The sequence below is a fragment of the Anabas testudineus genome, chromosome 3 (assembly GCF_900324465.2).
Source record: "Anabas testudineus chromosome 3, fAnaTes1.2, whole genome shotgun sequence".
Classification (NCBI taxonomy): Eukaryota; Metazoa; Chordata; class Actinopteri; order Anabantiformes; family Anabantidae; genus Anabas; species Anabas testudineus.
This window is the reverse complement of record NC_046612.1, coordinates 17,590,657-17,618,498: the sequence shown is the minus strand read 5'-3', so window position 1 is coordinate 17,618,498 and position 27,842 is coordinate 17,590,657. Positions and strand designations below refer to the sequence as shown.

Here is a 27,842-nt window from a genome sequence, read left to right as displayed (position 1 = left end):
TGTGTGTGTGTGTGTTTCTCAGAGCCGTCCACGCAGCAGAAACATGAGGAAAACCGCACTGAGGAGGATGCAGAGCGTGCACACTGTGGGAACCACAATCTCTGTTACCATCTCCATGTGGCCTATCAAAGGATCTGAAACACAGAAATTTAAATGGAAGTAAATGCGTGTTATGCCTTTATTAACAATCTCAATGTTTAAGCACTGAAAAGGACAACTACAAGGCAGACAACTGCTTAGGGCCCCCAAAGACACAGTCAGAGAAAGGCAGTCAGAAAGTATTACAAGTCAGAGTTTACATATTGCTCATCAACTCTTGTACCTAAACTTCATCATGCACTGGCCAAGACTTTTTCATTCCTGCATGTTCCTGATTTCCCTGGGATTTTCTTCCAGCTGGAGGGGCAAAACAAAGAAAAGTCCTGTTAGAAAGCGAGATAACAAGCTCGAGACAGCATTTTCCTTTGTTTGGCCCCACCTAGCTTCTCCCAGCCTACACTTGAAAGATTTATTGTACTAACCAGCAGCCAGGAGCTGGTTACTGGAGGAACAAGTCTCTATGGCTTTCCTCTTCCAACTCTCCACCTGAAAAGACAAAACCAGACAAACCACTGCAGTCAAACCACATGTTCATGTTTACGGTGTTGGAAGATGGAGTCTGCTGTTAGAGTTTACCTCTCTCTGATTAGGAAAGCCATTCGAGCTGATGATGCGTTTGTAGTACTGGACAGAGGCCTTCGGGTAGCGCGGTTTGTTCTTGTTCCTGAAGTCCACATAGTAGAGCCCAAACCTCTCAGAGTATCCTTCATCCCACTCAAAGTTGTCTAGGAGGGACCAGGCTGTGTATCCTTTCACATTCACCCCGTCCTTGATTGCTGTGATATGGACCGATGAAGAAAACAGAGAACAAAAACTTAGTCTGAAATGTGAAGGCTAAATGTGAAAAACACACAGTAAAGTCCAGACACTAAAAAATCATTGTTTTTTGTTGTATTTGTGTTGTCATTTGTCACCTTTGAGCATTTCATTGATGTAGTCTTTGAAGTACTGCATCCTCCAGTCATCACACAGGTCGGTGCAGAGCATTTTCTCTGACACGCCATTTTCTGTCACGTAGATCATGGGGTTTCCGTATTGACTCTGTGAGCACAGACATTCAGTCTCATTCAGATGCATACAGATACTGTATGTTCATATGTTATAAGTAACTGACATCTTTTAAGGGCTTTCTGAGCTGCTTAAGGGAACAGTTGGGAAAAACATCTATTCTTTTTGTGGTGTGGTTTCCAGATCTCACAATCCTCAACATTGTACAGCTATATGTGTTTTTGTACCTTCACAAAGTTCAACAAGCGTCGGAAACCCCAGGGAACTGAATAGAGCCATTCAGAGCCAGGATCGGGCCACTGGGGGTCAACCAGCACAGCAAGGTCGCGGTCCGAAAAGTAGCTGTCTCCAAGGCCTGATGGGTAATTCTTCTGGGTGATATAGCGGGTTGTGAAATGGCCGAGGCCCAAAAAGTCACAGGTTCCTTTGATGTAACTCTTCTCCTGAGGTGAGAAAACAGGCAGCCGCGAAGCTCCCAGGCCCTGCTGGCCACTCTTCCTGCCTAGAGGTGAAAGTTCAATTCTTTATGTTGGATGAATGCACTGTAAATTATGTAGTGAAAGCTAGTAAATAGATCAACCATAGACTGACATGTGGAGACTAGGTGGAGAAAGCTCTATGGAATCCCATTCAGACAAAAAATATAATTTTTTCTTATGTTCAACTTTGTCAAGACCAAGAAAGAATCATTTTGACCTACCGATGTAATCTTTCATAACCTGGGGGTAGTCTCCATGGAAGATGGGAGTAGCAAACCAGCCCACGTAGAACTGGAGGTATCTCTCTGCTGCTTCAATGTCCCTCTGGTTGGAGATGTCCACTGGTTCACCCCAGTCAGCCGTTAGCGAGATCCCGACCAGACCTGGACACACACGGCAACTTTACTGTGCAGAAAATAAAAGGTGGAAATTTATCTTCAGTCACACAAATGAAGTTTTTCTTTTTACCTTTTTGTTTGCTTCGCCACTGAATATCATATGTGTGCCAAACTTTAGCATGTGCCTGTTGCAAGGACAAAGAGAAAGGCTCATGTCACTCCAGAGCAGCCTTTACATTGGCTTTGTGTGATGAGATTGTTTCTCAAAAATAAAATAAAATCTCTTTGCCACCTTGATGATGTGGTGAGCAGCTTTGTAAGCTCCGATTCCCTTCAGCTTCAGTCCCGGTGCATGTTCCCCTGTTTCATATCCCTCCACAGCAATCGACTGAAAAAAAAAACGTTCCCATACATACATTATATATGTTCAGAAGACTGTGAATGCACCATTTCCCTTCTACCTGACATACCCATGGATTGTTGAAAGTGATCCAGTACTTCACTCTGTTTCCAAATCTTTCGAAGCACAAACTGGCAAAGTCGTTGAAGTAGTTCACCATGCTGATGTTCTGCCAGCCACCATATTTCTCCTGTAAAATCTGAACAGCAGGAGTAGAAAACTGTATTAGTATCCCCACTGTAGCCTTGAAACGGTGTAGTGAGTTTATGTCTCACCTGTGGTAAGTCCCAGTGGTACAGAGTCGCAATGGGTGTAATTTTATTGTCCAGCAGCATGTTAATCAGATCATCATAATATTTGATTCCTTTCTCATTGATGTGTTCGTCTGAAATAGATACCAGCAAGAGATGAAATTAATATCACCTAAAGACATAATTACAACAGGAGCAGCAAATTATTTAGTCAACAAAATGTTCAAAAACTGTGCAAACTTGTGATAAAACCAAAGAAACTGTCGCAAATCTTCACATTCAAAAACCTGGAGGTACTGATGTTTTACTGGACAAATGACAGAAATCTTTGTTTTGGATTAGTTTTTTGGCTGTTGACTATGAATTAAGAAACTAAGAACACACAAAAAAATAGTTTTAAAAAGTAATTTTACCCGTGAGTGGATTTCAAGAAATCATTAAATGCATTAAATGCATCCACCACCAACCGCACAACAACGGTCGTTGTGTGTTGGTTTTTTGTAGTTTCAGTTTTGGTTTTGCAAGATTTGTATCTTTTAAATGACCCCTGTCACTTTCAAACAACAAATATGAATTCATTAGTGTCTGGTAAACCACAGACACAAAAATACTATGAAAATAAAATAAGAAAAGGTTTGGTATGTGATTACTTTTCAGTCCGCTTGGTAAAATCCTTGGCCAGGAGATGGAGAAGCGATAATGATTCAACTTCATGTCCTTCATCAACTTAATGTCATCCTTTAAAACAAGCAAGGAATTAGAACAGAGGGCAGCAACGTTCCCCAAACTAAATATGAAATAAAAAGGAAAAACAATGTTGTAAATGCGTTTAACTACAACAAATACTAGCAGATGTGCACAGACTGGTTGGGGTTTACACTTCTGAGTTGCTTATGCTTTTCTGCAGATGTTCAACATTTTTTTTCTGCGTGTCACCTTGAATTTGTAGTAGCCCTCACACGAGGAGTCTCCTGTGTCATTTGAGAATATCTTCCCCTTTTTGTGGACAAAGGCATCCCAGATACTCATTCCTTTACCATCTATGTTCCACGCTCCTTCTGTCTGATAGGCTGAACTTCCAGCTCCCCAGGAGAAACCTGCAGAGAAACACAAAGCAAAAAAATGAAGTCACTGGTTGACAACATATTACGTACACACAGCACATCCTTCAATCGGATCAGGTTATTTGTCTCTGGCAGTTGGTGGATTATTTTGTATTGTATCTTGTGTCCTACCAGTTGGGAAGGTCCCATAGTAGAAAGACGTTCTCTCGTTCTTTGTCCAGTCAAAGTCCTCGCTGGCTGAAACACACAGCACCAGGGCAAGTATACGGTACATCCTCAGGATGTTCTGCTGCAGCATTGTGATGTTTGGCACGGAGTTCACTGTGTTTCGTTAAACCTAAAAACAATGAATCATCCATTTAAAAAGCTGATTTCACAGATATCTTGTCATAACAGCTACAAGTCTGGATTCCAGTTTACAGTGAGATAGTTGAATTGAAAACGTCACACAAAATGAAGATAAACTAAAGCAGACATTCGGGAACTCACATTTACGTGTCGGGTGTCCCCAGTTTTAGTAAAACCATCCTAAGTCAAACTGATCATTTGTTATATATCCACTGAAACAACAAGTCATTGCCAGACCTCATGGATATAAAGGAGCAATCTAGTTTCATTTCAGCCAGCTATAAGACACACTGACACAAAATGCTATCAAAGACAGAAAGTAAGCCAGCTTGTCCAGCACTGTGAGGATGAGAGACATTTCAAGCTGCTGTTTATCTTCAGTGCTCAAAAGATAACCAAGATTAAAAAGTAAAGACCGGTACTTGAGTGCTCCCTTTGCCAAAGCCTGTGCTGTTTCTCTCCCTACATCTGTGATCTGCTCGGTCTCTGTCTCAACCCCAGCCGCCTCATTCAGAACCACATATAGATGTCTGACCTGCATCATTTGTCTCCTCTGGAAACTGCTCCAAAACACAAGAAACATCCCCAAGCTTCTAAACCTGGCTGATGCTCGCCGGTGTCACCTGGTTCCCTGCCAGTGTTACGAAAACAAAACAGAGTGAAACATCCAGGACATTTTCTGCTATTCATCAGCCCACGTACAGCAACGACCCTGTCCATCCACACACACACACACACACACACACACACACACACACACACACACACACACACACACACTGAATACCCATCCATTTGAAGTCAGTGAAGTGTGAGCGTAAATGTGCTGGGGCAAACAGATCTTTTGGAAAAAGAAGGGATTTTGACACTGTAAGCAAAGCTAATGTTAATGAGCCTGGTCCATGTGCAGCTTGGACCCTATTGCATCACTTAAACTGTATTTAGCAGTAAATCAGAATAGACATTATCACTGAAGGTGCATGTTAGAGTTATAGATAGAGTTCAACGTACAAGACAAGAAAAAGTCAATAGATGAACCACTCTGAAATTAAATGCGTGAATATTTTAATATAGAAACAACTTCCATACAAACACAATAAAAGGAACAGACACAGAAACACCTGAATTTCCCTTCGGGGATTAATAAAGTTTATCTTATTAATTGTAGAAAATAATAAATAATTTTGTTGGACTGAATCATAATGAACAATTCAAATATTCATTTAATATAATTAAGAAATATGCCAGATGTGTAAATAATAATGTGCAGGCCACCTGGTAAAATCATAATCTAAACCAGATAGTTGAACTTCAGGTGTCCGTTGACAGTTACACATATGTGCTGCTTTTATGTTAAGTGTAATCTCTATGCTCATGGAGGTGACACAGCCACAGGAGAAGCCCCCACTGTCAGCGCAACACCCACCAGGGTCATGATCTCTCCAGCGAATACAGTGTGCTGGAGCTGTCCCTGGACAGGGCTGAATACGACCATTATCATAAGGTACATTGTTTACAGAGCATTGTTGTAAAAACGCTGAATTGTTCAAAGCTGAAACTGTTGGCACTGCACTCTGTGCACACATTGACATTGACACGTCAGTTTGCAGTTAATGTGTGTGTACACAAACCCAACACTGTGCTTATGGCACTTGTATATTTGCATGCACATATCTATTTTAACTGGCCGCCGTGTGTTCCTGTATGTTGTTTTGTGCTCTGCATGCAGCTGATGTGTATGTGCTGCAGAAAGAGAAGCATGAGCGTGATTGTGTGTTTAGCATATCAATGGGGTGCAGGGCCCCGACGACTGTTGCAGAACCACTCTGAGCTTTCTAGTAGCTGTCAGCTCACCTCAACTCGCCGTATTTAAGGGGCTTTCTTTTGGCATCGCAGAGCTGACATGAACATCTTTACTAAGGTCCCAGGATTAGCCCAACAAACCAGGTATGTTGAGAGTGTTGTGCAGCAGCAGAGTCAGACCCCCCCCCGCTCAGAGGTCGGTGGGCCTGTGGCTCCACATCTCACCTCCCGCTCTCTGTGACGCCTCCAACACCAGTTTCCCAAAGTCACCTATAGCGTGACGATGGCTGTGGGAGACAAGATGCACACATACATTTTCATATGCACAGAGGTTTTCAATTCAAAAGGCTGAAGCACAGCAATGCTTAATACTTTAATCTGTAAAAGTTGGAAATAGACTTTTCAAACTGTCTTTTGTCCAAAAGACACGAGTTCAAATTAAATTCTAAGAGGCTGAGCTCTTTGATTTCACTAGCACGAATTTTAAAACATCAACGCAGAGTTTGTTCCTGAACTTTTTCTGTTTGTTTTCATTGATGACTGATCATTTTGGGGAATAATTGTTCCTTAAAATGCTTCTATATCTACAGCAAGCTGGGGTCCGTGCTCCAACGTGCCTTCTACGGGTCCAGTGGGAGGGTGAGTCAAATACTTCATGTAGACTTGTTTTGCCAAAGTGCCATTTCTTGCTGGAATGTCCTGGTAAATATTTTTTATAGTATATATTTTTTCGTGGTCTAAGATAGCCCTCGTGAGAATCTGTTCCTATCTCTTGAAAATGAATTTAATGCAGGTCATGTAAAATTATTGATATAAGAGAAAAATATACAGAAAAATATTAAATATTTAGTATAAAGCTCCAATGTTATAGCATACAGAGAGGAAGTGGAATTTTAATGGTCATGAAAGCAGAAAGTCACATGTTGTATCTTGGTTATTTCACCTGTACGCAAACCAGTGTGTGGTTTTACAGGGAGTTACGTAATGTACCCGTTTTTTGACGCCAGGTTCATCTCAACACTACTGGCTCTTGTTCACAAAGAAATATTTTAAGGAACTAAAACTCTGTAAAATCAGTTTTACTAAAGTTTCTGTTGATTTGGCCTCTGGGAATCTTCCAAACTATCGTTTGGAAAATATTGCAAATCAAGACTCCACCAATCTCTTTTTTAAAACTGCAGTTTCTCCTCTCCTCAAAGACGACAGAATCATCCACAACATGGATGAAATGTCTTGTTTGTAATTATTGACATTAAAATGGCATAAAGATGAACCTCCTGGTGGTTATCCAAGCTGCGGACTGGACAGAAGAATCAAAGTTGAAAGCTGAAAATAAAATAAATGGAACATCTATATTACAAACTGATGATTGAATACAGATTCTAAGATCTTTTCATTTCTATTTTTGCGTGTGGTATTCTGGCCCCCAGGTGACCCTTTTTGAGCATAGGAACTTCGCCGGCCGGCGGCTAGACCTGAGCTCTGAATGCACCAGACTCAGTGACAAGAACTTCCCAGAGAGATGTAACTCTGTGCAGGTGGAGAGTGGAGCGTAAGTGTACACCACCACCTAAAGTGAGCGACTGGTCACTGCAACACACACTGATGTCTAACAGACCAAAGAAACGTAGATGAGGTTAACAGCTTAGTAGCTATTTTTATCTGAATTACTTTGTTCATCATATCCTAACGGGACCACTAATGTGTAAAAGCAGATCTAGTGAGTTTGAGTAGAAAACAACAATGACATGAATTCATGTTTGAACAACCTTTGTACCAGGTTGTTCAAACATACAACCTGGTACAAAGTGAAATAACGTTATCATTTGACAGCAGGACTGTTTAGCAGGATATTTTTCCACCTGCAGACTTTTCTTTTTAGTTCTAATAGTTGCTGTGTTGCTCTGTCTCTGATTGTCCTCTCCGCCTCTGCTCTCTCAAAGATGGGTCGGTTATGAGCATGAGAACTTCCGGGGCCGTCAGTACATGTGGGACATGTCTGACCGTGGAGAGTACAACTGCTATGACAAGTGGTGCGCTCAGACTGACCACATCTCCTCTGTCCGTCCTGTCAAACAGGTGAAACATGCAGAGACTTCCTATCTCCATGAATGTGTCGGGTCAACAGTTGAATCTGACATTTCACTGATGACGTATGTTTGTATATAAAATGTGTCAAACTAAGATAATATTGATCATTTTGAGTAAGTATATGAGGTATCAGTATTTTCTGAGTTTTTCATTGGTACCTTAAATATACAAAAACTGTAATTTGCAGATTGTACTCCAAGTTAAATTAAATTAGCAGTTAAAGAAAATCTGTCTAAAGAAAAACTGTAAATGATGAGTTAGATGCTCTAAATGCCTTAAACAAAGTAAAACCTTATAATGATGTTGGTTGTCACACACACACTCAGTTTTTCTGTATTTTTCTATTATTTTTAGGACAACAACCCTGCCAGAGCTCAGCTGTTTGAGCGAGCTGGCTTCTCTGGTAAGAAGATGGAGATCCAGGACGACATCCCTAACATGATGAGCCGTTACAGCCTCAACAGAGTCGCCGCCATCCGCGTCCTCGGGGGAGCGTAAGTGCAAATGTCACTTTGTCATTCTGGTGACAGATCTGTCCACACAGGTGACACAACAGTATCAAAGAGGCACAAAGCATGACGAGGCAGTTTGTAAAAGCATGAGAAAAAAGCTCTCTACATGTAGTTTCTCTGGTTTTATTTCTCAGAGGGACCATATTCTCGTACAGTATTGTTTACTGTCAGTTTTTTTGGCTGCATTACACTCACAAACATTTGTTACTGCTATTCCTAGAGTAACTATGAACTAAAACTAAATAGTGAGTCATATTATTATTTTACATCATCGTGGTGCTTTACCACCTGTAATTACGACACCACATTCCTCCGAGTGCATTTGCTGGCACAGTGACCATCGGCAGACTGAGCTTTATTAGTCGTTAATAAAACCTCAGCATGTTAATTTGGGCCACAAATACTGGCAATTACGATTTTGTTTATTGCAACTTCTAGGATTCATCAGAGCAGCCGCAACTGTTAAATTTTATTGTATTATACAACACATCAGATTAGACAACCCCGATTTAACCCTCCATGTGTTGGCAGGTGGGTGGTTTATCAGGAGCCAAACTACAGAGGGCCCCATTACATCCTGGAGAAGCGTGATTACAACAACTTCTCTGACTGGGGCAGCCAGAACAGCACTGTGGGCTCCATGCGCAGAGTCCGCTTCAGCTAAACACTGCCTCCGATCTACTGACTGCTGTCAGCACGACATCTCACATGAAACCTGTCAGCTTCACATAGAAAACTTATTTTAGTAATAAACTGTTAAAAGATATTACTTGTCTTGAAGTGTATTTTTTATTCACATGAATCATTTTTCACCTGTAACTGGACAAATTTTTTTTTTAAATGTGTGTTTACTAAATGGAAATTCACACATTACCACATTTAAGTGTTGCACATAAAGGACTTAGTGATGGTGGACAGGACTTATAAATTAAAGCTACATACATTTGAGTATGGAATATGGAAAATATGTTAATCTGTTTCAGAAGGGTCAAATTATTGGCATGAATCAAGCAAAAAAAAAAAAAAAAAAAAACAATCTAAGGAGATTGATAAAATACGAAATAAGATACTAAAATTGGCTTAAGAAGTGGTCAATGGAAGAAGGACACGTGGTCTGATGAGACCAGATTTACCCTGTTTCAGAGTGATGGGAACATCAGGGTAAGAAGAGAGGAGGGTGAAGTGATGCACCCATCATACCTAGTGCCTACTGTATAAGCCTGAGGGAGCAGTGCTATGATCTGGGGTTGCTGCAGTTGGTCAGGTCTAGGTTCAGCAACATTATGTGTCCAAAGAATGAGGTCAGCTGACTACCTGAATATACTGAATGACCAGGTTATTTCATCACTGGGTTTTTTCCTCCCAGATGGCATAGACATACTCCAAGATGATAATGCCAGGATTTATGGGGCTTGGATTGTGAAAGAGTGGTTGAGGGAGCCTGACACATCAATCATGGCTTGACCACCATAGAGTCCAGACCTTAACCCCACTGAGAATTTTTGGGATGTGCTAGAGAAGACTTTGTGCAGAAGTCCAACTCTCCCATCATCAATACAAGATCTTGGCAAAACAATTATTGCAACTCTGGACCAGACATTGCAGAAGCTTAATGAATACATGCTGTAATCAAAGACAGAGGCTAACCGACAAAATATATTTTTATTTTAGATTAGTGCAAAGAACATTGCTCCACACCTAAACATTTGCCAAAGACACATTAACACTCCACAGCAGTATTGGCAAAATGTTTTGTGGTCTGTGAAACTAAGATTGAACTATTTGAAAAGAACACACAGCACTACATTTGGCATAGAAATCACACTGCATAGCACGAAAACATCATCCCAACTGTAAAGTATAGTGGAGGAAACAGGCCTGCTTTGCTGCAACAGGGCATGACCATAAACAAGTTAATTCAAAGGCCATACATCATACTCTTGACTTAGATGAGGATCAGATCACATTTTATAACAAATTAATGCAGAAAACCAGGTTCACATACTTTTTCTTGCCCCTGTATATTATTACATGATCTGGGGGACCATGCAAACAGCAGTGCACAGTTCTTTGTTTGTAAATGTTTAACTTGTCCTAATGACTCTGGACTTCAAATATTTCTGTTTTTATTGTAGTTTGTTAGTGGGAGTGGTAGTTGTAGTAGGGAGAGCGAGAGCAGTGGTGCAGAGCAAAGCTCCAATCACATGCTCCTAAACTTAATACAAAAGACTACTCCAATATGTACTAATCAAACAGAAATTCAGATTATAGTGCTCAGAACTTTTTAAAAGCAAATTGCATTACTGGTAGTGCTGTTCAATGAGTCAGACAGCACCTCAACAACTGCATTTTTAATTTTGAAATATAGATAATGTCACAACATCAAGGAAAAAGCCCAGTTATGAATTACATGTATTCCACAAGACAAGCACAATGAAAAAAAAAAAAAAAAAAAAAAAAACAGCTGTACAGAGGGGTCAAAAGAGAATTATTGGGGTGGAGTGGGGTCCACGATTCATTTAGCTTTAGTTTTAAGATGGTGATTCATTGTCTTTTGAGAAAAGAGGGATTTAACAAATTGTTCATGTTTGACTCATACAGGCATGCCAGGTAAATCTGTGTCAAGTCAATGACTGACAGAATTAACCACCCTACAGACAAATGTGACATTTGGAGGCTTTTAATACCAACCATGTTTTAGAAGAAAATAAAATAAAAAAAAAATAAACACCCCTCCATGTTAGACAGTTAACTAGCCTAACATCTTTTAGCTTACTAATCTGTTCATTTGCTGGATGGCAACACTAGAACGCTGCTCAACAGTGCCGTCACTACTAAAAGACTCAGTCTCTAAAGCCAGCAATTAGAGTTTTAAGCAACTTCTGATTGCAAACCACAGTGCATTTAAATGTGCATATTATGAACCACAAAGCCTGGATTAAGAAAAAAAATTAAAAACATTTTATTAAAAATTTAAAGTTACTCCACAGATCATGATCAGATGAAAATAAAGTGCAAGTGAAATGTCCACTGATGACATCACAGTTCTCCTCAAGGAGTGAGCAGAGAAGCTGCCATTTTCTTAATAATCGAAGAATTCAGCTGAGGAATGAGGCTGATTTTCATCAGCTTGCTGCTCGAGTATTTGTTCTTCACAGCCTGCAGAGAAAGAATTATTTAAAGTTTAATTTCATCATCTTTGATCTACACTAAATTGTGTTTTGACAGCCAACTCACCAGAAACTTTGTTTTCCCCTCATTTACAGTCACAACATTTTTGGCTATGTGCTGCATGATTGGCTTCAGGTGGGCCTCATCATACGTAGAGTAGTGCTGCTGTGTTGGTGACTGATGACACAGGAGAAATTCAACAAGTCAACTGACCCACCAAAGGAGGGAAAAAAAAAAAAAAAAAAGTCAAATCTATTAAACCAGGTGCTTGAATTCAATACTCACCCATGACATTCCATCAAGAAGCAGCTGGGAGAGACCCAGGGAAGCAGCAGCAATCTCAGAGGGCCGATAGTGTACCATGTCATAATCGACGAGGGTCAGCTCCATCAGATACTTGGCCAGAGTGTGTCTCTCTACATCAGACTGCCCAGGAATCAGAGACCAAGACCTCTGGTCAACATACAGTAGCTGGTGACTATAATAAGCATGAGGATTGAAAACATTAAATTCATGCTGAACTCACATTTGCCACTTTTGAAGCCCGTCTGAGGAAGTGTAATGGAAGAGGACGTCCCAGTTGAAAATTAAGCTTCCTCAAAACTATTTGCTCCATCTCAAGGATCTGAGACTTTGAAAATGCATTGTCTGTGATGTAGGCGAAGTCCCCAACTTCTGGAGCATACATCTCTTCGTATTTACAGGCCACCAACATTGCAGTAACGCCAACAAGCTGCAGCTTTCTGCGAGAGACCGGTTGGACCTGCAGCACAGCAGGAAAAGGTTTTCCACTGCTCATAAAGCAAAGCTTTAGTTAAATTAAACAGTGCTCACCTGCAGAAAACGATCCAGGATGGCAACTGTGAGGTACAGAGTCTCCTGCAGCAGCTGGAACCTGGAGTGAACCTGGACCAGCCAGTCAATCAGAAGAGCACGCATACGTTCAGTGATTTCATAACCCTGCATGTAGTTTGGTCGTACAGCCTGCTGCACCTGTGGAAACAAATACTGCTGTAAATGAAAAGAAACTAGCATAAAGCAACACAAAGTTGAGTTGATAGGGGGGAAACAAGTCACCTCCAGGTCATGTAGGTAATTATAAATGTCTTTGACATATTCTGAACAGAGCTGTGGCAGGTCTGCATCTTGCTCGTCAACATCCTGCACATCCAGCAGCGCCTCAGAGAAAGCCTGGCACAGCTCCTGCTCCTCCTTCATGGACACATCAGCTGACTCCTCTGAAAGTGAAGGGAGAGGATCTGCAGGCGCTTGGACCGGGACTACTGGTGCCACCTTCACTGTGGGCTTTGATTTTTGGACGCAAGACGTTTTGGCTGAAGCTTTGGCCGACGCTTTGGTTGGTCCAGTCCTCTGAGGAAACAAATCAAATTTACATTTAGTCATTTGGCAGACGCTTTTATCCAAAGCGACTTACAAATGAGAGAAAGGCTGGAAAGGTAAGCGTAAGGAGGTCTTGTCTAAGAACCCCTACTGGAGGTAGGCCACAGCTGGGTCTCCCACATGAAGGGCAGTGATCTTACCACTAAACTATCCAGCTAGATGACAGTTGCTGTTGCTTAACAAAAAGGTCAAACGCTGATTGAATAGACATTTTGAACAGTTCCATAATCAACTGTGAAGCAGTTTTGTTGTTTTACCTTTGTGTTGACTGCTGCTCCAGGAAAGTTGGTGATCTCTCCAAGAGCAGCTCTTCTTGATGCTGCTGTGGGTTTGCCCATCTTCACTGGGTTATCAGTGGGCGGGAGATGCTAAAAGAGACGGAGATAAAAACCTATTAGACCTACAAAGCTTAGAGAAGCTTCGATAGTTAATTTAAGCGTAGACCAACATTACAAAACCCATCAGGGAACAGACGGCCATGTTTGCTAACAATGCTAGCAAGTGAAGCTAACAGCAGGAGCTTTAGAAGCTACTTAACACAATAGGACAGCGAAATAAATGCAGTTTACTCACCAACGCACGGACGTCCACAGACATGTTTAACGCCGACAGCAGCGAGGTCAAACTGTAACTTGAGGAAGCAGCGATTTACTTTATTTGCAATAAGCAAAAGTTAGCGAGAAGCTCCGTGAACACAGGTTTCAACAGGTAAACAACACGGAGAGCAGCAGCTTTCAAATAGCGCTCCGTCAAATCTGATTGGATACAGCACTGGGAGGACGCTCCTGATTGGCTGACAGCTTGAGGTCAAAGGTACGCACAGCTGGTGCAGCTGCCACTACTGGTACTAATAATTTTATTGTGTTTTACATTTTTATCAGACTTTTATTAAGTTTCCATTCACGTTCAGCCATGAAATCACTTTAAGAGGGACTGGGGAGACTTTAGAGAAGCCACAGATGGATTTGAGGCTCAACATCAAACCTGTTGAAAAAAGCTTTTAATTAATTGGACTCATTTCTGCTCCCCTCACTCCCTTGGCTTCTGCTCTTGTGGTCTGTGATGGTCCTCATGTCCACATCTTGGTGTCATTCTGTTGAGCTTTGGTTTATTTAAACACAATTTTCAAAGATTAAACTTCGTATCATTATATCCCCGCCGGGCAATATTTGTAAAGAAAGTTGCTCTTTACGATGCAGATGTTGTTATTCTTGTTAAACTAAAAACTGGATGCCAACAAACGTAAATTATTTATTGAGATTCTGCAGCAACATCACTAATTAGCTGCATCAGTATACATATGTATCTTCCAATTTGAATATTATTATATTGAATATTGATAAAAACATCATGTTGCCATTATGAGGTTTATTAATAAAGTAAATGTTCCTGAAGTCTCACAAGTTCACAATAATGACCAATTTTATTTCATAAAAGAAAAATTGTAGCACTTACTATTTGACTTTCCTCTTTTACTTTCCTGAAAGTGCTGCTACAGCCTTCTAATCACCAAGAAACCACAATACATACACGGTACAAAAATACACAAACCTGGTGGACGGCTGAATAACAAATACATCTCTTCATGTTGTTTCCCTCAAGCCAGGAGAGACAACAATATCAGAAGATTAAGGAAGTTATATTTCCCCTGTATGATGAGTAAACAGCTGCCCTGACAAGTATGATGATAATTACAAATAACAAAGGCCAAAGCCAAAAATAAATTGAAGTTAATGTCTAGTATCTTGTTTTTTCCACCTATGAGCCAATATTGATTTTGCAAGTCTGTATAAAAGAGAGTACAACAGTTTAATTTTCTCAGATATATAACTTAACTTAAGGTGATTTTTATAAAAAACTAATGTTGCATTTATTTTGTAGCTAATTTATCATCTGTAAAAAGTGACAATCATAGAAATAAAAAGATGATCAAAATCTCTGCAGTGGTTGGAATTATGCAGTACAAACATTTCACCCAAAGGTGCACTATAGAGCTGCAACAATTAATTATTTCAGTGATGGATTAACATGAGCTAGTTCCAGCTTCTCAAATGTGAGAATTTCATGCTTCCCTAGGCCACAGCAATTTAAATACATGTCCTACAAATTGCTATTCAGAAAAATGACACCCAGAGTTATAAATAATAATAATAAATAATGAAAATATTTGATAGTTGCAGCTCTAGTGCCTTTAGCCAATCACATATTTTAAAAGTAGATATTGTCAGGTGACAAATTAAAGAAATAACTTGAATAAATGAGTGAAGCAAAAAAAGGAAAAAACAAATCCAGATGCTTCCAAACAGGAGACAGGAGACATTTTGCATCAATGTGTTGTTCTCCACCAGCATCATAAAAACAAGAAGGAAAAAGTTATGAAATATGCCAGTGTTTATCCATCCTGTAGAGTTCGGGAACTAGTATAATGTTTGACGAGAAGCACTGAAGCTGTTCCGGAGGATTGTGCTGGGCAGATTCCTCACTGACTCAATGTGTCTGTCATTTATAAGGATATTAAAAAATCTGAGAAAAAAAAATAAAAAAAAAGAATCTTCGTCATTCCTAACCTATAGGTAGTGTTAAAGAGTTTCAGAGAAATCATGCGGACACACTTGAGTGTTAACAGAAAATGACTAGAACCATTAAAACCATTAATGAGTTGCCTTCATTTTGCTGTTATGCTGTGTCACCACGACACAGAACAAGGAGCGAGTTGTCGTTCTTTAGTTCTCTCCATTTTCTTTCTCTCTGACTCTGAAAAGTGATGCATTGATTTTGCATTGTCAACATTAACCGTCATTTTAAAATTCACTGATCAAAAAAAAACAAAAGAAAAAAAAAAATCCACTTGCAGTTTTTTGCCTATTGTTTTCTGATCCAAAAGAGATTAACAGGAGACAAATGATGAACCAGCATCTGTGGCCTTAACATTTATTCTGTAGGTATTCTGTAGAGTGGATGGCTTTGATGGTTTGTAAACAGAATCAGTTGCCATTTTGATTCATCTGAAGATACTCATTGTGTAATTTTTCCTGGGCCTCATAGAGCTTACGAAGCTTTTTGGCTTGTCCTTTGCTGAGCTCCTTTCCCTCAGCATCATGAGTGGGGAAACCCTGTTGAGAACGAGAGAGAAAAACATGGATTAGGATTAGTCCACTCTCTGTCTCCATGTAGAGCAGTTTGGCCACTTTAAAAGAAACAGTACTGTGATATTTACCGTTTCATCAAATCTGGAATATTTGTCAATTTCTTTGCGAAACATTTCACATGGAGGTATCTTCATCTTTGCAAGCTTAGCCATCTGAAACAGTAGTAAAGAAACGAGTAAATGAACATTAGTCATTAGGAGACAAAAATACAGACTCGCTCATTGGGTCCACAGACTCCAGCTGTGCTCTGCTTCACTTGCTGCTCTGTTTCTGTTTCAGCGTCCACTGAAAATGCTGCTTTTAAAGCTGCACATGCTAATCTTCAGAAGACATATTTTAATATAATGCCTGACACCATTATTACCCAGTTTCAATGTCAATATAGCCAATCTCTGCATTTCTGTCTATTCTATCAGACATTATAAGATGTAGAATTGTAAAATTTGTAGTGATAATAAAATGATGATTTTTCTTGCTTGTGAGTGCTGTCAGCTGTCACAATGGAACTGAAATGTGATGCAGACACTGTGGGCATAGTGGTGAAAATAGACTATATACTATGGAATTAACTAACCTCTTGTTCTTGTTTTTTCCTGGCAGCCTCTTCCTTCTTTCTTTTCTTCTCTTCTTCCATCTGTGAATGAATTATTATATTAAAATTGGGTCATCAGAAAGTTCAGAAATTAAAAATGTACTGCTCAACTATACTTATTACTACAATTAAACTAAACACTACTACTTATCCCTTACCTTCTTCTTTTCTTCTCTCTCCTTCAATAACGTCTCTTTGTCCACTAGTTTCACCACTGTAGGCAGACCTGTAACATAGCCATTTTGTTTTATTGAGAGTCATACTCACTGCAGGACTACAAGCAGATTTATATTCAGTCATGTTATTACAAAAACAAAATCAATCCTACCATTGTAGCCCTTTAAATCATAATTTGAGATCCCAGAGCTTTATTACAAAGTCACAAAATAACACAAATAAGCTCAATTAGCTGAACCTGGTACAAAAATACTGAGGTTATGTGTATAAAGATCAGTAACAGACAAATCTAATACACTTTTTCAAACAAATACAGTAATAGCACTTATTTATTTATTTCTTTTACAGAACAAAACAGTGAAGTTAAAACTTGCTTTTACCTTCGTGATCTTCTAGTCGGACTCCCAGCTCTGGTAATGTATCATCACGGACCACATCACAGAGCTGCAGCAACTCTGTCACTAAGAAGGATTTTTAAAATCAAAATTAGACTCTGAATGTTCAGTAAAAAAGTTTTAAGATATTATGATAAAATATTCAACTTTCTCTCATTCAGCACTAAAATTCTACTTTAAACAGAGATAAGACAAAAGTAGCTGGTGCATCTGGACAGTCACGTTCTTACCTTTCTGCTCCCTGGCAATTTTTCGGACACCCTCTCTGAAATCTGACAGCACTGTGAGATATGGCATCACTGTGCTCTCCAGCTGGCAAACAACAATATTTTTTATTTTTGTTACTTAAAAAGTAGCAGCATGAAATTATAGAAAAATAAGCAAAGACAACTCTTAAAACTCTTCTTAAAATTATTAGTTTAATTAGTTTAATTCACACTAAACACTGCCACATTATCCTTTATTTCCATTTCATCATTAAGTTGTTGTTTAAAGGTTTTCATGGAAATATTTTTATTTGTCAACAAACAAAATATATTTTAGTGACAGAAACTGATTGACACAGTAGTAGGACAATCTGAATAAACCGAATGGGACAAACATAGGTTATGTAGATGTAAGGCAAAAAACAGTCAAAGAAATTCTAAGACCGACTTAAAGGTTTTTAAAACTAGAATTTTGGGATGTTATTAACATGGTATATGTGAGACGAGTTAAAATAAGCTTTACTTACATCCACACTCTGACCTTGTCCTCCCACAGGGAAACCTATAGGGTCCGATCCTTCAATGGCACCAAATATCTAAATGACAGAAAAACTAGTCTTAGTAGGTTTAAGGCACATGGCTTCAACTTACACAGTAAAGGAAACACCAAAAGGTTAGCTATTAATCTGTAACTTGGAAGAAGGTTCAAACCACTAAGGTTAACAAGCTGAATCTAAACAGTCTACAGTGATACATATTTTAATTCAATTATAATATCATTATCATTATTATTCCAATTATCTAATTAAAGCTAAATATTTGACAACCAAGGGAATTACCTTCCTTAAAAGGGATGGTAACACCTTTAAGCAATTAAAAGAATGAAAAATGAGTTCAAATAAACAAAATTATATTTGTGACTTCACCATTTTGATTATGTTCAGTAAAAGTCAGGCTGTGACAGTGAGTTAAGTTTATAATTTTTGCCTTTCCTCAGATTTAACTGTTTCTAGTCTAGTTCAGCAAAAACTGCTGCTGTTTGATCATCAGCTGATAAAGATTTAACTTCATAATAATCACTGTGTCACGTGCCTCCTACCTTCAATTAAATATCATTCAAATCTATATGACAGCTGGGGGTCGTAACATTTACTTTTAATCATCTGGTGACTCAGCTCAGAATTAGTTTTATTATTTTTTATTTTAGAATCTAAAATGATTTACTGAAACAAATTTATGTTGTTCCTTGAATATTCAGGAACAGAGCTGAGAGGAGCATGATGAAAACAGTAACAGTTAAAATGTGCTCACCTTCAGCATATTAGTTAGATACACAGCAACACTTTCCACCAGCATGCGGTTTGGCCTCAGCTTGGCGCTCTTCCTACTGGCAATGTAGCTGTTGCTGTGGCTAACAAGCACTCTCATCTCCTCCATGGCTGTGCGAGTGTCAATATTGTCACACAGAGCTTCATGGACGGCTGACTTCCTGTCGTAGAAACTATAAACAACAAAAATAACAAAAAAAAAAATCACCCTCAGCTTTTGGTCTTCAACTTCTCTATTGAAGACCTTAAAATGTGGTTAAAATGCAGTGATAATCTTTTCAGCTGCCAACAAGTTATTTAATCCTAACTGATGCAGTGAGTAGCTTCTCATTTCTTAAACAACTATGACGGAAGACACATTCTGTGATCGTGGAAAAGATGATTATCTGTTTCAGAAAAGTCAAATAATTGACTAAATTAATGAATCAAGCAAAGAAAACATCCAAGGAGATTGATGAAACTACTAAAACTGGGTCATGTTGTCTGAGGGTCATCAGTGATACACCCATCATGCCTAGTGCCTACGGTACAAGCCTGTGGGGGCAGTGCTTTGATCTGGGGTGGCTTTTTTTGTTTGGACAGGCACTGTATGTCTCAAACTTGTTTTAATTTTTAAAAGCTGTTACTTTAATACTACTTTTGTTACTTATTTGAGCAGATGGAAGATTTATTTAGGTTAAATCTGTTTAAAAAGTTTATCTGCTGCTACAGGAGTGACTACTAATATATTGCATCTTCTACCTGTTGTTAAGCTCCACCTCTGCTGCTTCCCACTTCTCAAACTGGCCAGTGATATCAGTAGGAGCACGCAGTATGTCTTTTACATTGAGGAAAAACTCCTGTGACAATAAAAGGAAACAAGGCAGCAGATAATTAAAAAACAAACAAAACAACAACAACAACAAAACAGATCTCAGGATTAATGCAGCAACTAAACAGCATGGCCAGTCTTAGTATATAGTCATCACATACATTCATGAACTTCTCATACTGGACGGCTGACTCCATTGTGTTTGAAGAGTAGTCCAGGGTATCTTTCCAGGAATGCATCAAGAAAGCCAGACGGAGCTGACGAGCTGCAGGAGGACAATCAGAGGAACTGTTAAAATAATTTCTAATGCTTCATTTGTCTAAGCAAACAGACAATGAAGCAAATGAATGAAGCAAACAGCAACAAAATATTATAATAAATAAAATATGTTTTAATTTTTTTACCATAAAATATTTAATACTGAAATGCAAGAATATGTACATTCATCCTACAAGAAGAAGGCCAATGCTGTCTTAACAAAAAGATCAGTGATTTTATAAGCCGTGTGGAATCAGTGTGGGAGAAAACAAATAAACTCAACAGAGACGCTGGAGTCAAACAGTTTCAGTGTGTGTGTGTGTGTGTGTGTGTGTGTGTGTGTGTGTGTGTGTGTGTGTGTGTTTTCAAGCAAGAGATGACGTACAGGAAATAAAAAAATCACACAAATACTGCCACTCACAAGTCCTGTCTTTCCTGTCAGCCTGCAACATATCTATATTATATATTCTAGTTAAGTTACTTTACTTTGACTGAATGACTTTCAGTGTAGCTGGCTGAAACAATCATCTGTAAATCATCTACAACAATGACATAGAGCAGAACCAGACAGGTCACCTGTGTGTTCTTTGAAAATACAAAAATAAATAAATACATTCCCAAATCAGTGTTTAATTTTTTCTTTCTTATCTATGCGTATACATTGTGTCGTTTATTTTTCATGTTATTTATACTGAATGACTTTCAGTGTAGCTGGCTGAAACAATCATCTGTAAATCATCTACAACAATGACATAGAGCAGAACCAGACAGGTCACCTGTGTTCTTTGCCAGGGCGTCCTTAATGGTGATGAAGTTCTTCAATGACTTCGACATCTTGCAGCCTGCTATCGTCAGGTGACCAGTGTGCAGGAAGTATCGGACCCAGTAATTATTCTCAAAGAACGCCTGCAAAGGAAAATAAGCATATGTTCTATCTTAAATTATTTTAAACACATCTCAGCTAATCATCCTGAACTACTGTTTCTGTATTTTCTATCAACACTCTTGCTTTTCTGAATTACATTTGGTCATTTAAATTTGACAAAAGAGCAACAAAAGCAAAGCAAAAAACAAACAAGTTATGGTTTTTGCTTTCATACCTCAGACTGAGCCAATTCATTATCATGATGGGGGAATCGGAGATCAAACCCTCCACCATGGATGTCCATGGACTCTCCCAAGATAGAGCCAGCCATGGCCGAACACTCAATGTGCCACCCTGGTCTTCCCTGTAATGATATTAAAAAACAAACAATTAATCAATTAATTCATTACTGTGTGTGTGTGTGTGTGTGTGTGTGTGTGAGATGTTATTCTGGATGCCATCTTACTATCTGCATTTGATTAGAAATAAACTCTCACCTTCCCCCATGGAGAGTCCCAAGAAGGCTCTCCTGGCTTAGAGGTTTTCCACAAGGCAAAGTCATTCTGAGACTTTTTCTCACTCAGTCTGTCGGCTGAGATGCTCAGGTCACCTGAAAATGTCACCACAAAGGAGTATAACTGTATTTGGTTATATACTCAAACAGTAAAAAACTTGCTAAAAGAAGGTCTAAGGACGAGAGCACTGATAATAAAAAAAACTAAAAGCAGAAAACATGGATTTTAACGTGGATATTCCATATTCAAACTTCTGCAATTATAACAACTGTATACATGGGGGCTTCCAGAGCTTAACAGAAATGTGACAATGTACCTTCTCCCTCCTGTAAAGCTTTCTGATCTCCGACGGCCTCAGGCACCAGTTTGGCATACGAGTGCTGTGGACTGGCATCAAACTTGGAGGTGTCAAAGTACACCGAACCATTTGATTCATACCTGTAAACATCATAAAACCAAATAAATAAAGCAACAATGTTATGACTGACAGTGTAAGTGTGCAAAAAAATCACTTTTATCCTCACCCATAACCATTTGAGACTATCTTCCTCACAAACTCCACAATCTCAGGGACGTATTCGCTGACCCGAGTGAGGACATCAGGGGGAAGAACCTGGAGGCCATAAAGACAATTTATAATAACAGCAACAACATGCTAGATGAATAGTCATGGGATATATTATAAAGCCTGTAAATTATATAATTTGTGGCATTTTCATTATCATATTCTGTTCAGTGTCTTGCACTTCTCTGTGATGATCATGAGAAAAGAGTTTCCTTCCTACTTACGTTCAGGGCATTCATGTCATTATGATACTCTCCCTCCCAGTATTTGGGAAGAGTGGAGAAGATTGAGTTCTCTGTGACTTGACTTCCAAACTGTTTGTCCAACCAGTCAGCCAGCAGGTCCTTGGAATTCTCCAAGAGCACCTTTGAAAATACAAAAATAAATAAATACATTCCCAAATCAGTGTTTAATTTTTTCTTTCTTATCTATGCGTATACATTGTGTCGTTTATTTTTCATGTTATTTATACTAATTCAATAATGACTTGTTTTTATTGCAGTAATGTCAATGTTAAACATTTTCCCTGGTGTTGTTAACAACATAAATTAAGTATAAAGAAGACATAAACAATATTGTGTAGCAATACAATACACAGATCTAAATTAAACACATTTGAATTATAAAAAAGTAGTTTTTCCTTCTTACCAGACAGAGAGAGATTACAATAGAAATTATGATGAACAATAGGTAACAAAAACCACTGCATCTCCTCAGTCTTACCTGGGCCAGAGGTTGTACGACTCCATCTGCTGCTTTGCTCTCCATGGCTGCCTGTAGGGGCTGCAGAGAGGCAGTGACAGCAGCATCCAGCCTTTCCAGCATCTGCTTTTTATCTGGATCTGTAGTTGAAGCCAAAAGTGCCTGAAAGGGCTGAAAACAGCAGGATGAACATGTGGGTGAGAATTTAAGTAAAAAAAACTACAACTACAGAGAATTTCTAGGTAAACCTACATAACAAACTGTATTTATATCACAACTGAGGTGATATTTAATCCCAGATGGTCCTCTTCACATAATACTTTCAGTATTTCCTCTACACAAACATTGGATTATCACCTCACAAAAGCTATTACTTTCTTAAAGGCTTATTGAGTGGTTTGTCTTACCTCTCTGGCACTCAGGACATCACGCAGTATTTGAGCAGCTTGTGGCTGCTTCTCCTTGTACTGGTCCAAAAGGTAGTTCTGCCGGGCCCTTTTGATAATCTGGAAGAAAACAATATGAACATGCATGATCTACACATACCAAATTAATGACTGTTCAAGTGGTTTACAAGGCTCAAGTTCATGGCTTGTGCCATATGATGTGGGAGACACCGATTTACATTAGCTATACAATATGTGTGCGCAAATCCAATGATGTAAGCTTACTTTGTCATCTATGTCTGTGATGTTCATGCAGTAGAGGACGTCATACTTGAAGTAGTCTCTCAGAATCCTCCGCAGGATATCAAAGGATATGTATGATCTGAAGAAAGATTATAAAATAAACGTGCTTTAGTAGAGGAAAGGATAACTGTCTGCGATTATGAAAACAATGCACATCTTTAAAGTGTTTCTCTGTGGTCTGTTTACCTGGCATGACCCATGTGTGAGGCATCATACACTGTGGGTCCGCAGCAGTACCATGTCACTTTATTCCCTTTCTGGGGAACAAACAGCTCCTGAAAAATAATTAACTTAAATGAAACTTTGACCAGTGCTTTGTGTAGACTTGTTTCATTCAGTGTGTCGTGTCATAAATAAGAAAAAAAACAAAACATCAGATGAGCTTTTTAATGATTTAAAGGCTGTGGTGGTTTGGCAGTTTTAATTTTCGAGGTGACAGTCAGGACAGTCAAGTATGTCCCATGTGAAAATTAATAGTTTGAAAATGAAATATTGTATTGTGTATATCAGGGTAAACGTGCAACAACCAGCAGCAGCAGCCAACAATTTATTAAAAGAAAAAGAAAAGCCAAATCTTTTCAAAGCCACACAATTCACTGTGAAATAACTGATTTAGAGAATGAGAAAATAACAAATAATACGCATCATAGCGTTTGTAAGGTCGTGTAAGAATTTATAGAGTTCGGCTGCTGCTCTGTTCCTTTGTCCCTCTGTAAGCACTGACAAGGATTTAATATGCCTATAACTGACCTTTGCTCTGGTTAAGCTGTTGTAGAGTCGAAGCTGGGGGACATCTGTTCCTATTGGTGGAGACCAAGGGGGCTGAACTCGCTTCCCCTTCACTGAAAGACACATGACAAAAACATACCGAAAAGGTAATGTTTACTTAAATTGACAATTATACATTGAATGAAAACGTTTTACCCCAATCCCTGTGCAATATCTGAGTTTAAATGCACTGTATATAGGATCAGACTTAAGCAAAAGCTTGTCTGTTTTCACAGACAAGCTAAGTAAACACAATGATTTAAATTGTGTTATTTTCACATATAATAATTGGAAATAGCACCATTAGTTTGCCCCTTTCGCCAGCAGCCAAAAAGCCCCATAAACATTGAGTTTTACACCGATGAAAATGAAGTACAAAATAAAAGCAGGAAATAATCACACTTATGAAAGTGGAACCAATTAACATTTGCCTTAATTATTAACTAAGCTAAACTGGCTTTTATATTTTTTATTTATATTTTTCTGATGATCAATTACTCATTAATTGACTAGCTCTACTGTGATCAAAAAGTATTATTATTAATTTCTTCTTCTCCACAGGGAGAAACAAAACTGCACTATATCCAGATCAACTATTTTAAAAATTTCCCAATTAAACTTGGATAGTTTTGTTTTTTGCTGTTATACCAACTTGAATAGTACGACGCATTTGACGCATGCAACAATATTTTAGTATGATAAACGAACAAGTGAGTCACTAGAGAGTAGATCCTGCTGATTTGCTTTATTTTTAGTCAGATACTAAAAAGTGAGGAAGTCTTACTCTCAAAAGAATGCAGCTATGCATACAGTATGTGCTCAGTTAAGGAGATCCTTGCTGTCTGTCCTTATCCACACACAGCAGCACATAATAGCCAACCAAACACATGCAGTATAACCATGCTAAGAATGATGTCTCACTTGTTGCAAATGGCACATCTTTGTAAGTTTTCATGCTTTTTCAAAGCCATTTTAACTTATATATCCTGTGTTCAGGTGTTTATCTTTTCAGAACCAACATTTAAGTCTAGTATGTCCCAGCTGCTGTCTTTTTGTTTGAACAGTGATAAACTCAGCATTCAGGCACCACACACAGGAGACCGACAAAGAATTTGAAAGACGAAACTGAATTCATTCAAGTGCCTGCAAAAGACCTGTGGGTTCATCATGTGAATCTTTTCTTCCTTAAGGACCTTAGACAGCCTCAACTTCCAGCCAGGTATGGGACTACAACCATGTTCAGCCTGTTCATGCCTTCAACACTCTACTCACTGCTGCTGTCAGGGCTGAGGTCCCGCTGCAGAGCTGCTATGTGTCTGTACCAGCGCAGAGCATGGACATGTTGTGGATCTGGGGGCCTGTGCAGGAGCTTAAAAGCTTTCTGGTCGGCTTGGGAGGGGCTGAACCCTGCGAGGTAGCTGCGTGAGGTTAGGTAGTCATTCAGGGCCACTGCCAGCGCGGCCTCCTCATTTATCTGTAGCAAGAAGCCATACTCAAAGGCTGCAGAAACAAGAGGGCAAATGTTCGCAAAGAATTACCCACTAGGCTGCAACAGCCAGAGAAAACACTAACAACAGCGCCACAGGTTTGCCCTACACCATGGGAAAACCTATAACCACAAGATGAGGCTAACAGAAAAAAATGTTTTTAGTAGGAAGTCAACACACGTCCAATTTAATGATGTAAACATTAAGTAAAACTAATCTGACATTCAATGGATTTTTTGACACAAACAGCTGATGTCCCCTAATAACAAACAACACAAAGCCATATGTTACATAACACTGCTGCTGAGTCTAAATAGTTTTTTTTTTTTTGCATCCTCTCTGCTTTCCCTACAGTACACAAGTCAGATTTTGCAACAAGTTTCACATCACATTTTCAAAAGGAATGACTGGATTTTCATAACACAGAATAAGAGTGAAACCTACGCAAGCAAACAGAAAGTTCCACAACTACTTTTTTCCATGCATGACTGTTTATGCAGTGGTCATGACTACCCTAAAACTGAAAATGGAACAAAGTCAAAAAGAAACTGACAAAAACAAAAAGGTGTAGCTGCAAACAGAATTAAAAAATAAAAAAGAACATTAAATGCTCCAAAAAACAAATGTGGTTTGACAGAACACATGCATGTTCAAAGCACAATTCTTTTTAAAAAGCTGTACTCAAATCAGTGACAACAATTATTGTTTTATAAGCAAATTAAATTGTACCATTGATTTATGCAGAATTATGTTGACTGAGGTGCCTGGATTATTTAAGATAACTGACATTTATGAAGGGTTTACTAATTTACCTATAATTTTAACCATCATTAAAGTGGTAAACATGTGGTCAGTATATAATATTGAACATGAAGCTGCTTTGTTTTCACACGCAGAGTAATAATCATAAAGGTTATTGGTTCAAGCTATAGCCAGAAGGTCTTTGTTTGGTCACAGAAATTAGTTAAACAGAATCAAATTGTCAAATAGAATGTCAACAATGAGCAAAACTAAACTAATATAGAAAACACAAACCAATAACATACAACACCTAAATCAATCAATCCTTTCTTGTAAGTTCTCTGGAAATATCTTAAGGAACAAAATAGGTTTTAAAGAAGCTGTGAAGATTATTATTACCTTATAACCTAATCTGAGGAAAACTTTGCCTTATTGATGTTGGCTGTAATGTTTACAGTTTGAAGATCATACCATCAGTGTTTTGCCTGATGGAAGACGGAAATGGGAGGAAAAAGGACAAAGCGTTGCCTTGCTGATCCTAACAGATGCTAGAAGCAGTATATTTTGATTTATAAGCAAAGGAGAGTGTAAAAATTGGGTTATACAGGATTATTTAGAAAGGTCGATTAGTTTACTTAGGTTCAGTCATTTTTTGCAGTGCTTACTGAAGTACCTTTACATAAAGACGTCATTAAAGTATCAAACACATTATTAGTATATCATAGAGAACCCCAAAAAGTTCAACTGTTGTTTTCCACAGGCTAAGTTAGAAATTAGCACACTTTATTAAATAATACAACTAATCAAAACCACAATGACAATGACAACTACATAAAATTTAATTATTACAATGTAACAAAACCAGCAACATCAAACGATTAAATACAATTTGAATGTTCTCTGGAAATATCTGCAGTGTTTAAGCTGGTTTTAGTAGAGTAAAAGTCGTTATAATATGTTTAAGGTGATGTAATTAGCTGAAGAGCAATAAATCAGATGGCGTAATGTTAATATAATAAGATGACAGCTTGGAGATTATAGCAGCAGTCTATGCCCACCAGGTCCACTATGATCAACTTATGTCGATCAGCCCAGCGATTTTACATTTATATGCGTGTTATTTTACAAAACAATTTAAAACAAACTACATCCAAAATTGTAAAACATGTTAATAAAACGCTGCTGTATTCAGTGTGTGAACTATTTTTCCCAGAAAAACTGGTAACTATTATGAGTGGACCTGTCTGTCTCCGCCGATTTATTCCAGTCTGTTATCTCCGTGTTTAGGTAATTAGAGATGTTAGAGGGAGTTCAGCTTGTCATTCACTGACAGAGTTACATTTAGCTGAGCGGCTGCAGGCTTTGCTTACTAGCTAGCTAACGAGGCTAATGTTAGCTTATTAGCTGTGACAGTCTGTAAAAACACATTAAATCATGCTGACATGTTAATATCAAAGATTTTCAACCACAAAGTGTTTACGGTGAAAACACAAACATTATTTAGGGTACCTGGCTCTCCAGAGGTCGACATTTCCACAGTGCTGGATGGTTGGATGCTGATGCAACAATAACGTGTCCGGAAGAAGAACCGGTGTATTAAACGCTCGGAGTCGGAACGGAACCAATGTG

The 27,842-nt window shown here is 38.7% G+C and overlaps 4 protein-coding genes across 6 annotated transcripts; 1 reads left to right on the top strand and 3 right to left on the bottom strand.

Moving 5' to 3' along the window:
• Window positions 1-18: 18 nt before the first annotated feature.
• lctla (lactase-like a) lies at window positions 19-4,663 on the bottom strand. The gene is given in 15 exon segments (XM_026378771.1): window positions 19-134; window positions 522-585; window positions 676-875; window positions 1,014-1,140; window positions 1,335-1,609; window positions 1,808-1,969; window positions 2,055-2,109; window positions 2,217-2,312; window positions 2,395-2,523; window positions 2,600-2,709; window positions 3,226-3,313; window positions 3,512-3,672; window positions 3,811-3,960; window positions 4,523-4,633; window positions 4,636-4,663. Coding segments are annotated over 15 exon segments (1,872 nt in total).
• Window positions 4,664-5,890: 1,227 nt separating this feature from the next.
• Window positions 5,891-9,107, top strand: crybgx (crystallin beta gamma X). Its single transcript, XM_026378756.1, has 6 exons — window positions 5,891-5,934; window positions 6,381-6,429; window positions 7,221-7,342; window positions 7,734-7,869; window positions 8,236-8,375; window positions 8,925-9,107. The coding sequence occupies exons 1-6, from the start codon at window positions 5,891-5,893 to the stop codon at window positions 9,055-9,057; spliced, it is 624 nt and encodes a 207-aa protein (XP_026234541.1). The 3' UTR covers window positions 9,058-9,107.
• A 2,135-nt stretch (window positions 9,108-11,242) lies between these two features.
• Window positions 11,243-13,703, bottom strand: LOC113173977 (G2/mitotic-specific cyclin-B2-like). Its single transcript, XM_026377590.1, has 8 exons — window positions 13,539-13,703; window positions 13,223-13,333; window positions 12,642-12,935; window positions 12,399-12,557; window positions 12,091-12,327; window positions 11,850-11,990; window positions 11,631-11,741; window positions 11,243-11,552 (listed from the first exon to the last, which is right to left on the bottom strand). Exons 1-8 carry the CDS (start codon window positions 13,560-13,562, stop codon window positions 11,445-11,447), a joined length of 1,185 nt encoding a protein of 394 aa, XP_026233375.1. The 5' UTR covers window positions 13,563-13,703; the 3' UTR covers window positions 11,243-11,444.
• Window positions 13,704-15,867: 2,164 nt separating this feature from the next.
• Window positions 15,868-27,838, bottom strand: cars1 (cysteinyl-tRNA synthetase 1). Of its 3 annotated transcripts, none has more exons than XM_026377869.1 (23): window positions 27,723-27,838; window positions 25,258-25,485; window positions 23,968-24,059; window positions 23,404-23,492; window positions 23,200-23,296; window positions 22,936-23,034; window positions 22,550-22,699; window positions 22,051-22,191; window positions 21,786-21,874; window positions 21,578-21,699; window positions 21,244-21,356; window positions 20,982-21,110; window positions 20,658-20,787; window positions 19,785-19,888; window positions 19,554-19,651; window positions 18,796-18,985; window positions 18,012-18,080; window positions 17,509-17,590; window positions 17,264-17,344; window positions 16,865-16,932; window positions 16,689-16,748; window positions 16,183-16,266; window positions 15,868-16,078 (listed from the first exon to the last, which is right to left on the bottom strand). In XM_026377869.1, the coding sequence occupies exons 1-23, from the start codon at window positions 27,742-27,744 to the stop codon at window positions 15,950-15,952; spliced, it is 2,466 nt and encodes an 821-aa protein (XP_026233654.1). In that variant the 5' UTR covers window positions 27,745-27,838; the 3' UTR covers window positions 15,868-15,949. The 3 variants fall into 3 exon arrangements, with proteins under 3 accessions (XP_026233654.1, XP_026233657.1, XP_026233655.1); XM_026377872.1 differs by having other exon boundaries at window positions 25,258-25,459; window positions 27,723-27,805; XM_026377870.1 differs by lacking the exon at window positions 25,258-25,485.
• Between the last annotated feature and the right edge of the window lie 4 nt (window positions 27,839-27,842).

Excerpts from the sequence above, each read along its gene's own strand:
- crybgx (XM_026378756.1), top strand. The coding sequence starts at position 5,891 with ATGAACATCTTTACTAAGGTCCCAGGATTAGCCCAACAAACCAG. Across the intron at positions 6,430-7,220 it reads TCTACGGGTCCAGTGGGAGG|GTGACCCTTTTTGAGCATAG; the intron begins GTGAGTCAAATA and ends TCTGGCCCCCAG. Across the intron at positions 7,343-7,733 it reads GTGCAGGTGGAGAGTGGAGC|ATGGGTCGGTTATGAGCATG; the intron begins GTAAGTGTACAC and ends GCTCTCTCAAAG.
- LOC113173977 (XM_026377590.1), bottom strand. The coding sequence starts at position 13,562 with ATGTCTGTGGACGTCCGTGCGTTG. Across the intron at positions 12,328-12,398 it reads TCCTGGATCGTTTTCTGCAG|GTCCAACCGGTCTCTCGCAG; the intron begins GTGAGCACTGTT and ends GCTGTGCTGCAG. Across the intron at positions 11,742-11,849 it reads TTCTTGATGGAATGTCATGG|TCACCAACACAGCAGCACTA; the intron begins GTGAGTATTGAA and ends CTGTGTCATCAG.
- cars1 (XM_026377869.1), bottom strand. The coding sequence starts at position 27,744 with ATGTCGACCTCTGGAGAGCCAG. Across the intron at positions 25,486-27,722 it reads GTCGACCTCTGGAGAGCCAG|CCTTTGAGTATGGCTTCTTG; the intron begins GTACCCTAAATA and ends TTGTTTCTGCAG. Across the intron at positions 23,035-23,199 it reads TCACAGACATAGATGACAAA|ATTATCAAAAGGGCCCGGCA; the intron begins GTAAGCTTACAT and ends GTTTTCTTCCAG.